The sequence below is a fragment of the Schistocerca cancellata genome, chromosome 6 (genome assembly GCF_023864275.1).
Source record: "Schistocerca cancellata isolate TAMUIC-IGC-003103 chromosome 6, iqSchCanc2.1, whole genome shotgun sequence".
NCBI lineage: Eukaryota > Metazoa > Arthropoda > Insecta > Orthoptera > Acrididae > Schistocerca > Schistocerca cancellata.
The window spans coordinates 114,842,115-114,859,862 of record NC_064631.1 but is presented as its reverse complement, the minus strand read 5'-3'; the positions used below and the strand labels follow the sequence as shown (position 1 = coordinate 114,859,862).

Below are 17,748 nucleotides of genomic sequence, written 5' to 3'. Positions count from 1 at the left end.
CCTGATTGTCTATTTATTACTCTTCCAAGGAGTCCAGCTGATGAATTCCTGATTTCAGAATTAAACATCTTTAAAACTAAGATCAATAGGTGAGTGCAACAAACATATGTTTATTGTGAAAGCTGTAAGAATTTTATGCATATGTTTCTTAATAGTTCAAAAAACAATTCATAGTGCCTATAAATTATGTGCTGCTGCTCAGAGTGGTAAGTTCCACTGTTGAAACATGAAAGGAGGTTAGCATACCAAAGGAAGAGGTTGAAATTATATATTCTGTTGAACAACGTGTTTTTCTGGTACTGGAATACCAAATTAAAATGGACAAGTAGCTGAGCTGATGACCTAGTGGGAAATGTTGACCCCAGACAAACTGTATTTCTCATGAAAATGACAACCACAATTTCTGAAATTATTCAGTAAAATTTGAGCAAATCGGTATGAAGAATTGCAACAGAGACTAATTTGATGCATTCTAGCAGACAGCAAATACTGAGTCAGAGCCTACGCATGTTTTACATCAAAAATCCAAAGCCACAAGATTATACCAGTACGAGCTGTGTGACAGAGGGCTGACTTTGCAAACTAGATTATCACAGTGACTGATAATGAAGGATTTGTGTTTGCTGCATCTGGTTCACAGATAAAGCACTCTGAAAGGAGACAGGAATAAACAAAATTGGGCATTTTGGAGTTCCAAAAATCCCCATTTGTTAGATTCAAAATCACTGTATTCTCCCAAAGTTACTGCTTGGGCTGCAGTATGCAGCAGAGACGTTTTTGGCCCTTTTTCACGAAAGAAACAATCAGTAGTGAATGTTACATTGCAATTTCGGAACAGTTTGTTGTTACATAGCTGTCATTGGAAGATCAACCAGGTGCTGAGTAGTTCATGCAAAATGGGGCCAGACCACCTCACACCAAGCAAGGTGACATAGTGGTGAGCACACTGGACTCACATTCAGGACAACGACAATTCAAACCCACATCCGGCCATCCTGATTTAGGTTTTCTGTGATTTTCCTAAATCGCTCCCGGCAAATGTCAGGATGATTCCTTTGAAAGGGCCTGTCTGACTTCCTTCCCCATCCTTCCCTAATCCGATGGGACCGATGACCTCGCAGTTTGATTCCCTCCCCGAAATCTACCAACCAACCATATCACACACAACAGGTGTCTCACTTTCTTGATGAATACTTCAGGAATGGAGTTGTTGCATTGGAATATTGAAAATTGACTGGCTCAGTGATGGGTTGACCTCCATATCCGCTCGATCTGACTTCTTGTGATTACTTTTTGAGGGGCATATCAAAAGACACTGCATACCAGAACCGTCTCACTAACACAGTTGATGAGCTTGGATCAGCAATCTGTATTGCATCTGGATCCATTTCCATAGAGATGCTAAATGACGTGACAGATTCTATTGTTCATTTGTGCCGCTGTGAGTGGTGGACATTCAAAAAGACTGTAATATGATTGCAAAGACTGTATGCAGAAAATGAGTTGTCGAATCTCGGAAGTACAGACTCCACAAAATATTCACAGAATCCAGGTATTTGTGCCTCCAGTTATGAATACATCAATGTATCTGATTCTCTATACATGGAGTGCATAGGGGCCTGAAGATGAAATTAATGAGATACCAAAACTGGTAATTTAAATAAAATAACAACTTCTGAAAATATATGGTTGTTTGGTGATTTTTCTTTGGTAAATATCTGACCTACCACTGTCCGATATCCATGATGGATCTGCAGAGACACAAGTATTAGTGACTACAAGGTCATTGTCAGGAGACTTGCTTCAACCAAAAATAAGTGCAAAATATATCTATTAAAAAAAAAAGCAGGTAGAAATTCACTTTTACACCTTTCTAAGAGACAGTCCTCCCACCCCTACCAAACAGACTATTTAATCTTAGACCAAATGTGGCTTAAATTCAGAGAATTTGTGTCAGTGGTATTTCAGAGGTTTATTCCAAATGAATAAATAAGATACAGAACATGGTACCCAAAACAGGTCAGAACATTGTTGCAGAAGCAATGGAAAAAAACCTGCCAAATTTAAAAGAATGCAAGACACAATCAGTACCCTCAGTGCATCATAGCAATGCTAATGTTACCATAGAAAGTGCCAGTAAAGCATGGTTTTTAAAATTTCTCCACCAAAGAAGACAAAGTAAGTATTCCAGGATTTGAATCAAGAACAGCTGCCAACATGAGTAACTTGGAACCAGATATACTCAGTGTAGTGAAGCAATTGTATACCAATTAAGTTCCTTTCAGAGTATGCTTACATATTAGCTCAATGAAAGATCTGTACCTGAAAACTGAATAGTTGAACAGGTCACACCAACCCTCAAAAAGGAAACAGGAATAACTCACTGAATTACAGAGCCATGTCACTGACGCCAATTTACAGTAGGACTTTGGATCATGTACTATGTTCCATAATTATAAGTTACCTCACAGAAACAGTCTATTGGCAACATTAATTTAGGAAATATTGTTTAACGAAAACACAGCTAACTCTTTATTCATATGAAGTAATGAGTTCCACTGTCAGGGATTTCAAGATTTCCGTAGGGTTTTAATGTCATTCCACTCGAGCAACATCTAATCAAATTGTGTGCCTGTGATGAATTGTTTCAATTGTGCAGCTGGATTCAGGATTTTCTGTCAGAAAAGTCAGTTTTGTGCAGTAACTTGTGTTCATCGTGGACTTCATTCACTTTCCAAGAACACTACTCTGGATTTGATCTATTGCTGTAAATTTCTGTACCTTCACATGCAATTTAGTGATAGCACCTTTGTGTACACTGATGGCTCTAAGGCCGACTGTGGTGTTGGGTGTGCCTTCATCATTGTCACCGACCATTTTTAGTATCGGCTTCCAGAACTGTGCTCGATCTTTAAAGCAGAACTCTCTGCTCTATATCAAGCCACCCAGTATGTCTTGTGACACAGGCTTTTTAATTGTGTCATATGCTCCGATTCTCTCACTGCCCTTCAGAGCCTCTGTGTGCTGTACACAGTCCATTCCTCAGTGCAGCGGGTCCACAAAAGCTTCCACTTGTTTGCTGTTGAGGAAGTCACCATGTTGTTCATGTGGGTTCCAGGTCACACTGATCTGACAGGAAATGAGGCTGCTGTTGCTGCTGACAAGGCTGCAGTCCTTCTGCCTCGGCCTGCTAGCTCTTCCATTCCTTTGGATGATTTCCTTGTTGCCGCCTGTCAGCAGATGGTGTCTCTTTGGCATCACCACTGGTCTCCCCTTCATGGAAGCAAGATCTGGAGAATTAAACCTCTCCAAACAGCTTGGCCAACCTCCTCTCGGCCCTCTCATCATGAGGAGATAATTTTAGTTGGGTGTTGGGTACTGTCTTTTTAGCCATTGCCCTTTGTTAAGTGGTGATCTCCAACCACCTTGTATTCATTGTCATCAACCTTTGACAGTTCACGATTTCCTGACCCAATGCTCTTTTAAAATGCTTACATTTCTGTGTATGTTTGCCATCCAGGTTATCAGCTGTTTTAACAAACAAAGCGTGGACTATCAGTTGCGTTTTTCTTTTGATCTGCCATAGCAACATGGCGAAGGACATTTAATCATTGGTTAGGGATCTCTGCTGCCTCTGTGGTGTATTTTGCAGACATTTATCCAAGAGGACAACCTTGTATTTAGCTCTCTTTCTTTCTGTCCATTGGGCTTAGCATATAGTTGCTTTTACTTCTTGGCATTCTAAGGTTATGACATAGGTGCTTATGACCTCAGTTGTTTTTGGGCAAAAAGAAAAAAAAGTGGAGTCATTCGTTGCTGGTCAATGGTTTTGCTTTCTTGTTAGCTTATTGCTTTATAGTAAAAATAATAGTTTATTGTGTTTAGATGTTTTTACCAATACAAAGCATAACTTCATAGACATAACAGCTGTCAATAAATTCTACATTGTTATGTAGCCTGGTAAAACAGAAAACACTACATTGTATTAACCAACAAACAGCAGTAAAAAAAAAAAAAAAAACACTGAACTGCTGCTGACATTTTTTCATGTGACCGCCGATGAAAAAAGTGAAAATTATGCAAAAAATGCTTCTGGGAACTATTTCAAAATCTCTGATGGTAGTCTGCCTCACGCCATACTAAAGGTAAGACTTATAGAGCTTCTAGATGACAATCCCCCTTTTATCAAACATGCTATACTATACCCCACAACAGAATCATGAGATACCAGAATATTTGAATATTTGACTTCTGTATCATTTGTATAAAGAACATGTTGAAAATTAAGGAAAAGAGCCAGTTGCAGAAAACATCTATTTTAGAACTTTTAACGAGTTCCACTTGCATTTCCACACTCCTCACCAAGACACTTGTGTACAATATGACACTTTTGCTGATAAACTCAGGCAGTCAACAGATGAGCAAGAAAAGGCTCAGCTTCAGCAGCACCACAAACCTCATCTACGTAAGGATAAGGCTTCATGGGCATTTGTAACATAATAATTTTATAAAAGATAACACAATGTTTTCTTAACACAGACACCTGGCTATCCCCTATGTTAAATACCACAATGTTGTAACCAACACAAGTTTGGAAACACACTGGGTACACAATGTGTTGTTAATATAGTTTCATTTGTAGCACGTATGGAAGGTACCACTAGCTTCTTTTGGTAGCAAGAAATGATTCAAGGCCATGTCATGACCTTGTGGATGCACCTGTCCATCATTGTGTGTTAATTTCAGTACTGTGTAGCCACATCATATACCACAACACTGTTCAATTTTTATTACATTATTTATTGCACAAAAGTTTTGTTAAAAAATGCCTGTGCAATCTGTGCCTAGGGCTGAAAAAACTCGGGAGCCCATTAAAGTAGACACTGAAAAATCACTTTATAGTAGCTCTCACTATGCCCTGGTTTTTATTTCAAAAAGTTTTTATTTCAAAAAGTTTCTATCCTTGCCTAGACTCGCAGGCCAAGTAAATATTATGAATGTAGTTTATATATTTACAGTTTGTGTTGTATGAGCTGTTACCAAAAGCAGGATTCATGTACTGCTGAGATGAAATGACTGGATCTTAAGGTTCCCAAAAAATTGGTGCCTCTTTGGTCAGACACATCAAAACAACAGCTCCATCTGCAAAACATGATTATGAAGAGAACAGGAACTGGAAAATAGCCATGACATTAATGTAATTAGTTTTAAGTGAAAGAATAAGACTGAAATCATGGACCAAAATTTAATGAAAAGTGATCATTCCTATCCTCCCAATGATAGTGATTTTGCCTAACTAGAAAATTGCAGCAATACCCAATACATGTTTTGTCCCAGTGATTGGTACAATGTTATTGACAAGCCAACGAAAATAAAAATCCCTTTCATGTAATGACAAACAGTGACTTCCCGTCTGTGGGAAAATTGTAATCAAGTATCAAAAGCAAAACTGATACCATAAAACATGCAGTGTCGTGGCTAAAAATGCATTGGATTTGCTACCAAAAGAGTGAATTATTCACATGTTCATATGTTTGTTTATTATCTGTTCAGCATGTTTACCACACAGTTGGCTTCGTCAAAATACATTTTACATATTTCATAAAATTATAGTTGTTACTATTTTTTACATTGTACACACATATACATACATCTTTTTAGTAGTTAGTAATTTGAACATTTTACTCACATCATCATTTTACATATACATAAATACATATAAATATATAAACTTCTTAATAATCAGACAATTTCAGCAATAATCATTATATAGTTTACATTAAAGAATTAATTATAGTTTTACACATTTAGTTGATGATAGTTACATTATTTCATTGTTTATACATTCCTTTCAAATTACTTCCAAGATATTCTTCAATTGAGTAATATGCTTTATTTTTGAGCCATGTGTCTAATACCTCCTTAAATTTAAAGTGGGTGAGGGTTTTGACGGATTGTGGCAATTTATTACATAACTTTAGACTTAGGTGTTTGTAACTGTTGTGTGTCAGTAACAGTCTAGAATACGGTATATCAAGCAAGCAGTTCAAATGGCTCCGAGCACTATGCGACTTAACTTCTGAGGTTATCAGTCGCCTAGAACTTAGAACTAATTAAACCTAACTAACCTAAGGACACCACACACATCCATGCCCAAGGCAGGATTTGAACCTGCGGCCGTAGCGGTCGCTCGGTTCCAGACTGTAGCGCCTAGAACCGCACGGCCACTCTGGCCGGCAAGCAAGCAGTTGTTTCGAGTGCTGTGCAGATGTGAATTCATTCTCTGTGTAAATTGTTGTATATTTTCTTTTACATATATTAAGCAGTGATACATATAGCGTCTTGGGAGTGTCATTATGTTTAATATACTGAAGTGCTCCTTACAGCTTTCTCTAGGACCCCATCCTTGTAAACATCTAATTGCTTTTTTTGCCATTTGAATACACAGTTTGTGCCTGGTGAATTACCCCATAACAGAATCCCATATTGTAGCTGTGACTGAAAGAATGCATAGTAGCAAAGCACCAATAGCCTTTTACTGACAGAATATCTTAGTTTATACAGCAGGAATATTACGCATGCAAGTTTGCCTGTCAGGTAGCTTATATGGTCATCCCATGAGAGTATTTAGTAAATTTTTGGTCCCAGTAGTTTGACACTGTGACTCTGCTTTCCGTACCTTCAGATTAAAATAAATTTCCTCTATTTTTGTGTTGTTTGTACATAACTCTTTAGCATTACACCACACCCCGCATGTTTCAAAAATTTCATTATTTTTGTTTACCACCTCTTGCATACTCTCACCTGTGGAGATCAGCATATAAAACATTTTTGCAGGCTACATAGTTTGAAAAGTCATTAACATAGATAATAAAGAGGAAGGGTCCAAGAACAGAGCCCTGTGGAATTCCTCTCTTACTTTTCATTAGATCTGACCTTTCATTGTTCACTTGCACTGACTGTTGCCTTTTATTTCTTCTGTGGTTAATGACCCTGTAGTGTAATTTTTGTAATTTGATATTTTATTGTCAACTTTGATGGAGTGACAGTTGTGATAGCAAAGGATTATTAACAACAGAAGCAAACAGCAAAACAGCTTATAGTATAAAAGTCCTAAACCTACACTACATTATACTACAATGCAGGGTGACAGCAAGTGTCTGTAATTATATATCTGCATGCAGCCTCTGCAAACCACTGTATGGTGCATGGCAGAAAGTACCTTGTACCACCACTAGTCGTTTCCTTTCCTGTTCCACTCATAAAAAATAGAGCGAGGGATAAACAACTGTCTATATGCCTCCATACAAACTCTAATTTCTCTTTTCTTATTTTCCTGGTCCTTACACAGAATTTATGGTGGCAGCAGTAGAATTGCTTTGCAGTCAGCTTCAAATGCCAGTTTGATGAATTTTATCAACAGTGTTTCATAAAAAGAATATCATCTTCCCACCAGGGATTTCTGCATGTTGCTCAGACCTAATGGTAACAAATCCAGCAGCTCATCTATTCATCGCTTTGATGTCTTCCTTTAATCTGACCTGGTAGGGGTTCAAAATACTCGAGCAATACTCAAGAACAGATTGCATTAGCATTCTATATGTGGTCTCTGTTATAGATGAGCTACATTTTCCTAAAATTCACCCAAAAACCTGAAGTTACCATTTGCTTTCTCAACTACCACTCTTACATGCTTGTTCCATTTCACATCAGTTTGCACCATTATACCTAGATATTTAATTGCTGTGGCTGGGCCAAGCAGCACACTACCAATGCTGTTTTCGAACATTGCATGATTGTTTTTCCTACTCACTTGCATTAACTTACATTTTTTTGTGTTTAGAGCAAGCTGCCATTCATCACACCAGGTAGAAATCTTGTCTCACTCATCCTGTATCCTCTTACAGTCATCCAATGACAACATCTTCTGGTACACCACAGTATCATCAGCAAACAGTCGCACATTGATACTGTGTCAAATCATTTATAACACAGAGAATAGAAGTGGTCCTATCACACTTTGGGACCACTCTTAACAACTCCATATTCGTAGATTTTCCAAACGTTTATGATGAGATGATCCACTGCAGACTGCTGCTGAAGGTCTGAGCATATGGATTAAGTTCCCATATATGCAAGTGGCTCGAAGACCTTTTAAGTGATAGAACCCAGTACTGTGTCTCAATGGCAAGTGTTCATCAGATACAAGGGCTGAACAACACTTTGCAACTGTTTGCTAATGACACTGTGGTGGACAGGAAGGTGTTGTCATTGATTGACTGTAGAAGGACTTAGACAAAATTTCTAGTTGGTATGGTGAATGACAGCTTGCTCTAAATGTAGAAAAATTTAAGTAAATGCAGATGAATGGGGAAAAAAATCCTGTAATGTTTGAATACAGCATTAGTGGTGTGCTGCTTGACACAGATACATGGATTAAAGATTTAGCTGTACTACTGCAAACTGAAATGAAACAGAACAAGCACGTCAGGTTGGTAGTAGGGAAGGTGAGTGGCCGACTTTGTTTTATATGGAGGATTTTGGGAAAGTGTTTCATCTATAAATGAATCGAACCTTGACTCATCATTATCCATTACAACCAGGTAATTCCTATCCATTTCAGTGTGATCTTGTGTTCGGAAATAGTCCGACTAACCAGCGAGATTATTTTCCCAGTCCACCAAAATTTCATGCTTGCATTGCTTACATTCCAAATCCTGGAATTGTTCCTAATATAATACATTTGTTCACTAATAAGGTACGTTCATTAGGGAACTCATTTGGGGTGATAAGTCAAGGGAAATATAGCAAGGTTGCACAAGGCAGAAATCAACAAAGAAATGTCAACAACAGACAAAATTTGTAAATCTGATATGGTAGAGAGGGATGCTGACAAAAGAATAGCAGACCAATAATAGAATGAAAAGTACAGAAAGAAAAAAATAAGGCAAGGAAATGAAGTATGAAAGTGGCCTTCAAAACAAGAAATAAATAAATATAAAATGACAGCTGATGGAAATGGGACAAAAATGAAGTAAACAATGGTGAGTGATTATTGTTAAAGCCACGTGACTAATTGAAATCAAGCACATGCTAAATACATTCAATGAAGAATGTCTGGATTTGGCATTAGGAAGAAGCCCTGTTGTACTAGTTTTGTGGTGGTGGCAGTCAAAGTGATATGAACCATATGGCAAGAAATGGTTTGAGGAGGAATACTGCATCAACATAGATGTGTTTGTTATAAGGGTATCAAAAACCTATACTTTATGATATGAGCTTCATTTCAGGTCATGCCTTTTCACATATGCAGCCATTTCCTTTTCTCTCCATTGTTTTCCGTTTCTTTATGTTTGTTTTCATTTTATTTTTGTTATGTTACAGAACCTTTTGTGTTTTCATTTCCTTTTTTGTAACTAGCCATTTTGTGTTGTGTAAGCTTTTATTTTTTATTTATGTTTTCTTTTTTGTGCTTTTCAGATTGCCTTTTTTATGTCTTCAGATTTTGAATTTTTAGTGTTGCTAGAATTTTGTTGTTAATTGTTGTTTCATGATGTCCTGAAATCTAGTGTTTACAATAGTTTTTTCTGTTCATACCTGTGTTTGTTGTCCCCCAGTATGTAGGAGTGTTTTGGATCTCCATGTGATTGTAGACTCATTTACGAGATACTTTTTTCTTACTGTCGATTTTTGAATGAATTAGGTATTTCAGAAGGTTAAAACCATGCAGTTCTTGTTAACTTGGGTTTCAAAATGTGTTTTTGTTACTGTGGTTAAGGACTCCAATATATTCTTTCCTGTGCAAGCCTCTTAAACTCTGCAGCCTACATACATTTGAATCTCCTCACTGTAGTCAAGTCCTGAGCTCTCTCTACAGTTTTTAACAACCCAAACTTCCCCCCATTACCAAATTTATGATTTTTTTATGCCTCAGCACGTGTCCTGTCAACTGATGCCATCTTTTTGTTAATTTGTGGCATAAATTTCTTCTTTTCTAATTTGATTCAGTACATTAGTTATCCAATCTACCCAACAAATCTTCAGCATTCTCCTGTAGCATCACATTTCAAAAGCTTAGATATTCATCTTAACTTTTCATAATCCATGTTTTACTTCAGTACAGAGCTACACATAAAACTTAAATATTTCGTGTTAAAAATTCCTCTTTTCTGAGAAATGCTTTTTTTCCTATTCCAATCTGCAGTTCACATTGTATCTACTTCAGACATCATCCATTATTTTGCTGGACAGTTAACTTAACTAATCTAATATTTTTAGGCCTATCTCCTGATTTAATTCCCTAACCTCACCTGATATAATTTGGGTACATTTCATTACATTCAACTGGACTGCCAACCTTTGCTGTCTCTGACAGATTTACTATGCCATCAGCAAACCTCAAAGTTTTAATTTGTTCTCCTTGAACTTTAATCTCCTATCCACAATTTTCCGTAGCTTCCTTCATCGCTTACTCAATGTACAGATTGAATTTTGTAATGTCAAGTCGGCTCTTCTTGGCGGCGACCTCAGGTAAGTTCTGATACTATGTTGATGCACACTGACTAAATGGAGCCGTGTGTCTGCTTATATTCACATTTGGCAGTTGGATGTCCAATTGTGAACTACTTGTGTGACATTAGACCGAAACATAACATAATCCATATTGTGTTCACCCTTTGTGACATCTGATCGTAACTATGTGGCTTCTCTCTGGAGGCTGGCATTTCCATGCATGCCATGTCTTGTATCTCTGGAGGACACAGAAATCTTCAAATGCTATAGATGTAAGTTATCCTTTCTTCAGCATGTCTTCTAAGACAGGTCTTATTGGTAGGGTCAGTATTGCCTTGCATAATCTTACATTTCTCCAGCACCCATACTGATTTTCCCCATGTTTATCCTATACCAATTTTTCCATTTTTCTGTAAATAATTTATCATTGTTTTGCAACCATAACTTATTAAACCTATGGCTCCGTCACATTCACGGCTGTCAGCACCTGCCTTATTTGGAAATGGTATTATTAAATTATTTCAGAAGTATGGAGACATTTGTCTGTTACATGTATCTTATATTAGATGGAATGGTTTTGTCAAACTCTTCTTGCAGTATCATATTTTCTGTCTTATCATCATCGTCGTCTTCTTCCCTTGCTCTTAATATTTATACACGTGTTTCTATTTTCCCCTAAGGGCACTTCAGTTTCCCTGTAGGCATCATCTATTTTTCCCACAGTCTTCCATGATTCTACGTCTTTACATTTCTCCTCTAACCCTTCCTGCTTTTCTAATTTGCAATTTCATTCACCTTTTTTTTTCTTTTTACATCTGTGTTTTCTTTTGTCTGTTTCATATTTGTATTTTCTCCTTTTGTCAATTAAATTTCTTATCAACAGTACAGAGGAAGCATTGAGCAGCAGACAGAAACATTTAAAATAGATTTAAATGCAGACTAAACTATCAGACACAGTCCTCCTTCAGATTTAGAAAAACACACACACGTAGGATGGGGGAAGATGGCGTATCACTGCCTTTGTTAATGATGTGTTGGGGCAGAATAGTGGGCTGCTAGCGACAGCATTGGTGGCTGTAAGACTATGCAGTTGTGCCGGGGGATCTGCAGGCATGTGTGAGGCATGAGTGGAAGCAGAGAAGGCCACAGAGGCAAAGGCTGCAGGGAGAGTTTCCATCTGCACAGTTCAGAAAAGCTGGTGTTGATGGGAAGAATCCAGATATTACAGGCTGTGGAGCAGTCTCTGAAGTCAAGCCCACCATGTTGTGCAGCATGCTCAGCAATTGGGTGGTCCATTTGCCTCTTTGGCCACAGTATGGCAGTGGCCAGTCAAGCTAACAGACAGCAGTGTCTATTGTATTCCCACTTAGAATGTCACACATTGGTTGCAGCTAAGATGGTAGACCACATGGCTACTTTCACAGGTTGTCCTGCCTTTGATGGTGCTGGAAATGCCTGTAACATAACTGGAGTAGCTGGCAGTAGGAGGATGTATGGAACACATCTCACATATAGGTCTTTTACTGGCATGTGAGCCATGGGGCAAGTGGTTAGGAGCAACAGTGGACAACAATATTGTGTAGGATGCGTGGTGGGTGGAATACCATTGGCGGTTGGGTGGGGAAACTATTAGGGACACTATTTCTCATTCCACATAGTTGAAACCTGGTGGAGAAATTGATTCATTGCTCCAGTCAGTGGGTTTGTGAGGAACAGTAAGTGACTGGTGGGACAGGTCATGAATATGTTTTTCTGAACAAGGTGCAGAGGGTAATTATGGTCTGTGAAGGCCTCAGTAGAATCTTCAGCATATTTGGAGAGGGACTGCTCATCACTGTGAAGGCAAGGATCACACATGGCTAGGGGGTGTGGAACAAACTTAGTGGTATGGAATGTGTGACAGTTGTTGAAAAGGAGTCATCATTGGCAGCTCTGATGTGAATGGGGGTACTTAATGTGGAGATTGACATTGAGGAAGGTGGCTTATTGGGCTGAGGAGGACCAGGTGAAGCAAATGGTGGCGAAAGTGTTGAGGTTCTGGAGGAATATGGATAGGGTGTCTTCACACTCGGTCCAGATCATGGTGTCATCAGTGAATCTGAAGTGATGGGTACGGTGTTCAGGGAGGCTAGGAAGGATTCCTCTAGATACCTCTAAATTGGCATAGGATAATGCCACGTGGGCACCAATGGTTGTACCACAGATTTGTTATTTGTTTGTAGATGATACCTTCAAAGGAGTAGTTGTGGATGAGGATACAATGGGTCATGGTGACCAGAAAAGAGAGTAGATCTGGAGTCTGTTGGTCATTGAAAAAGGTAGCATTCAGTTGCAGCAGTGTCATGGGCATTGGGGACAATAATGTAATGGCATCAACAGTGACGAGGAGGGTGCCATGTGGTAAAGGGAGTCTTGGCAGAGGAAATGGTTAATGTCTCTTATGTAGGAGGGTTGACTGTGTAGTAGACTGAAGGTGTCTGTCTTCAATGGCACAGATTCTACCCCTGGGGGCACAGTATCCAGGTGCAATGTCGCAATTTTCCATTGTTTAAATTCAATATCTCATGTGTTATCCAAGGATTGCTGATGGGCCTTATTTTTTCCTATGTGATCCACTGCTGTTTCATCCATTTCATAGGTCAAAGCTACCCATTCAGTTTCTGTTGTAATTCTTTTCCCATTTCAGTCAATTGTTGCTGTTGTGTACGTAGTTCCGCGTAGTCAGTGCGTACACAACTTTCCCACTAGAGCGCGCCCCGCTAAGCACAACAGCGCAGGCGCAGTGCTCGTCCGTCTCGGCACTACGAGATGGCGCTGCCTTAGAGACGGACCAAATTCTGCTTCCGCCGATCCATGTATTAATATGTAACGCAGCCAATGAAATTGCTGCTACCGTAGAACCTTTTCTCCTCGCGGATCACACTCGCGCAGTGATACATGAATGCGCGAGGTATTAAAACGAGTGTACAGACCTCCGATTAGTCAGTCTGCATTTATCTGCACCAGTCTGTACGAGTCTGCATTAGTCTGTACCAGTCTATAGTCAAGTTTCAGTCTGCGCCTAATAAGATTACCATATTCCTGTACATAGCCATGAAGATAAATGAATAGACACTTTGTCAGATATATGTGAGAATAAGATTAACGTACCAAGACCAAAGGAACTTCAGATTGTCAATTGTAAACAGCATCCAGTATCAAGTAACGTAATGTCTATGCTTTTTAGTATTTTAATAAATGTGTGTGAAAATTAATCAAGTTCTGTTTAAAGTTAGTCACCGTCAATCTGCTACTCTAAGCGTGCAAGTGGCATTTCTATCGTCTGACCTAACGGCAGAAGATAAACACACCACGATAAGACCACGAGACATATTGCTGACACTCGCCTACTTCGTTAGAGCGACAAGTCAAATAACATGATGGTGTGTGTACCGAAGGTCTTACAGTACGCACACCACAGTTGCTTAACACTCCCTTTGAAGCTTTCAATAACTTCTGGTTCTTTCAGTTTATTTAGATCTCTTCTCCTTAATTTTATACTTTTATGCAGTTTCTAAGCAATAAACTAAGGTCACATTAGTCTTTGGAAATATTGGGCATTTTAAAATGCGGTTTCTGAATCTCTGTGTTACCATTACTTGTTAGACAATCGTTTTGTTGCACCTACCTTGACTCAACATCTCTGCTCGTGGAGAGAAGTAATCCATCCTTTCAACAATTGTCCTTATTCCATTGTTTGATTTTACCATTGTGTAATCTACCTGAAACTTTGCACGGTCTCCAGATCTGTCCCTGATGCACAACATTTTTTGATTATTTTTAAATCAAGTGTTAGTTGTGATTACATTCTACCAGGCAACTTCCTATCATTCCTCTACCCAGTCCACATTCTCCTTCTACCAGGTAGTTTTTAGTCCTTCCCCCCAATCCATATTCTCACTCTCTTTCTGTTCCTACTATCAAATACTAGTCCCCCATCTCAATAAATATGATATCTGAATAATAATCCCATCTCAATAAATATGATATCTGAATAATAATTTATTTTATCTCATAAGACATTCTTTCAATCTCTTTATCACCTGTATAGTTGGTGGTGTATAAATTTTTACTACTGTGGTGGGTGTTAGTATTTTGTCTTACCTTCAGTATGTCACTATGCTGTTCATAGCAGCTCCCCTGCATTCCTATTTTCTTATTCATTATTAGACCTAATGCTGTGTTACCAAGGGTTGATATTTTCTGTTTATCTTTTACTTATTCAATCAGAAGTACTGTTCTTCACGTTACTGCATTTCACTAATTTCTACTACATCTAATTTCAACCTTTGCACATTCTCTGACTTACTAAAGTAGAGATCTAACATTCCAGTCTTGAACCCATAGAATGCCAGTTTTGTTTTTCTTGATGACAACTTCTCCTTGAGTAGTCTCCATGCAAATATCCAAATGGGGAACTGTTGCACCGATGAAGATGCCGTCATCATTAAACCATACACTAGTGCTCCATGTCCTCAGGAAGTGTAATGACTGTATTTCCCCCTTGCTTTTAGCCATTTGCAAGGCTGTGTTGGTTAATGTTATAACATCAGATCAGCTGATAATTGAGACTGTTGCTCCTGTAAATATTGAAAAAGTTAGTGCCCATCCACAGATACTATGTGTTAGTCTGGGCTCTTTATGCAGTGCTGGTTCAAGGCTCAAGGTGTACAAGTGGCCACTTGGGGCACTAGTGGCACCCAGGTGCAAAATTTGAATTCAAGGTTTATGGCAATTAGTAGCAAGAACTGAAATGGTTGATAGTATACTAACATAAACATGGGTCCAGAAACAAGCATTTAGCAATATAATTGTAAATGTGTGGTTAAGAGCTGCCAGTGACTTCAGTATCAAATCAATAAAGTAAACATTCCAATTAAGTCCCCATCTAATTAGGCTCAAATTTCAAGGGCAGTCTTAACAGGAAATTTAAGCATGTCACAATTTACTGTATTCTTAGGCCTGTTAAAGGAGATGTTGCATGTGTCTTCCTCACATTTGAAGGCAATACTGGCCCAGTGTCCAGAGCGAGTTACATATTCTTCCACACACACTCATATTGTCTCATTTATCTTCACTAGATTGACAGTTCAATGTGCAAGATCTTCAGAAGCATCACTGGGAGTTCTGCATGCTTAATTTTAGAGGTTATCCGAGACGGAACAAATCCAGAGGATTGAGGTCAGCAGACCTTGAAGGCCAAGATGCAGACTGTGTTCAACCAATCCATCTTGGACTATATTGCCACATTAGATATATGTATTATCAGCAGCAAAATTTACCTGTGTGCTATTTTGTTTGTACCACAATCCCCAATGTTGTGCAAGGTAAGGTAGTCCATGGGTGAAGTTTGAAGCCAATTTGATGGAGACTGAGTAAAAGTGTAGATTTCAAATGTTTGTACATTTGTACTAGCTGGAATAATTCATACTTAAGTCAGCAGCACCTCATAACCACACATTCCTAATTACCTTGCAAACAGCTCATTTGTGGACCCATGTTAACAATAATGTTTTTGCTTCTGTTGTCATACTTTCACACAGGTCAGTTTTCACTATTAATTGTGACTCTCAGCTTGATGGAAATATTTTTGTTTGACACCATTTCATTGACGGTCATGTAAATTTAAATGGTTCTGACGTCAGTAATTGAACCCAGATCTGCTATGTGAAAAGTGTGAATAGGGGGATTGTTATGACATGAGTAAAGAGCCTTTGTCTGCTGTGGTGCATCCCCCCCCCCCCTCTCTCTCTTTTCCCACTCTGTAGCTGACAGCGCCATCCAGACAATGTGATAGCAACACTTGGTTCATAGTGTTCACTTGGCCTCCTAGTGTACTCTTGTTCCATATTAGTAGTGTTATGTGTCCACATGTACAGCACTTTTGTGAAGTTTTTATAAATACGAACCAACTGACAAAAATGTCTGGAGGAAAGAAAGCTACCTGGTGCATATTATTGAAAAAGGTACGTACAAGAAACAAAGTTAAATTAAAAGCAAGCCAAAGCTATGATATTTTATTTTTTCTGTCACTGTCAGCAGTGTTGAGTTCAGCCATATATTTTATTTCCCGTTTCTGAAATATTGCTTATTTTGCTTGAAAACTTATATTTTATTAGTGCAATTATTATTATTATTATTAAAAAAATCAATGATAGCTTTGTAGTCAAAGAAGTAAATGTTAAATATTTGAATAATGTACTTTTCTATTTGTGGTGGGTTATCCTAATATATCCTGCTTTTCACTCAACCCACATACCTCCTGAAACTTGTGAGCAGTGCACTATCCCCACTTGGAGGCAGACATTTAATGCCATTGTTGGTCCAATGTTGTGAATGCTGTCTTGTGGGGGAGTGAGAGATATCATCTTGTTTACTTCATAGCTTGTCTAACATGTTAGACACTGCAAAATTCCTGACATGAATTGTTTTTGGTCATACATTTTTTATGGAAAGCTTTATGTAAGAATTATCACTGTATCAAAATGATTTGACAGCATACATATGTAATGACTGGTTTTCTGCTACAGAACCTTACATCCACCTCCCAAACTTTCTCCTTAATTGGCCCCGCTATTGATGCTTCCTACACCCAGAATATAATATTTCATAATTTCTTTGTTTCAGATGACAGAATGGTTATTTCATATGTGCAAGTCCAGTGTAGCATCACCATTATATGCAGCAGTATTTTATGATGGCTTAGTAAGTTTGCACCATACAAAATATTTCAAAGAAAACACAGTTTGGATGAAAATTGTTAATCTTCGATCACCAAGAAATTTTATTTAGTGAACATACAAGTTGTGTAGCTCATAACATTATTGTAACAAAGCTTGTTTGGCAATTAAAAACAATTATGCTAACAATGCATCATTCTTATTATATGATTTTGAAACAAATCATTATTTGGCTTATCTTATGAAGATATATTACTAGAAACTATTAACAGCCACGGATACCCTTCTAATTCAACCTGCAGTAGTATTTGCAGATATGTTATCTTAGCACCACAATTGGAACTAAGTCTGTAATTCAGTACTGCTAAAGAACAAAGAAACACTTTCAGGACATTCATATACGTCAACACTTCAACTGTGATATGGGCTCATTAGGACGTTGACAGAAAATGCACAAGTAGACTGTTCAGGTATTTGCCCTTTCATGTACATTAGTAGTTCTTTGTCCAACTGTGAG

The 17,748-nt window shown here is 38.2% G+C and overlaps 1 protein-coding gene across 4 annotated transcripts in view; it reads left to right on the top strand.

The window, feature by feature from the left end:
- The window catches only part of LOC126190640 (focadhesin), a 262,444-nt gene extending 245,020 nt beyond the window's left edge, over window positions 1–17,424 (top strand). For all 4 annotated transcript variants that reach the window (XM_049931059.1, XM_049931061.1, XM_049931060.1 and 1 more), the window contains exon 19: window positions 17,179–17,424. In XM_049931059.1, coding sequence (XP_049787016.1) covers window positions 17,179–17,343 — 165 coding nt within the window. In that variant the 3' untranslated portion in view covers window positions 17,344–17,424. The remainder of the gene's footprint in view (window positions 1–17,178) is intronic.
- Window positions 17,425–17,748: the final 324 nt, after the last annotated feature.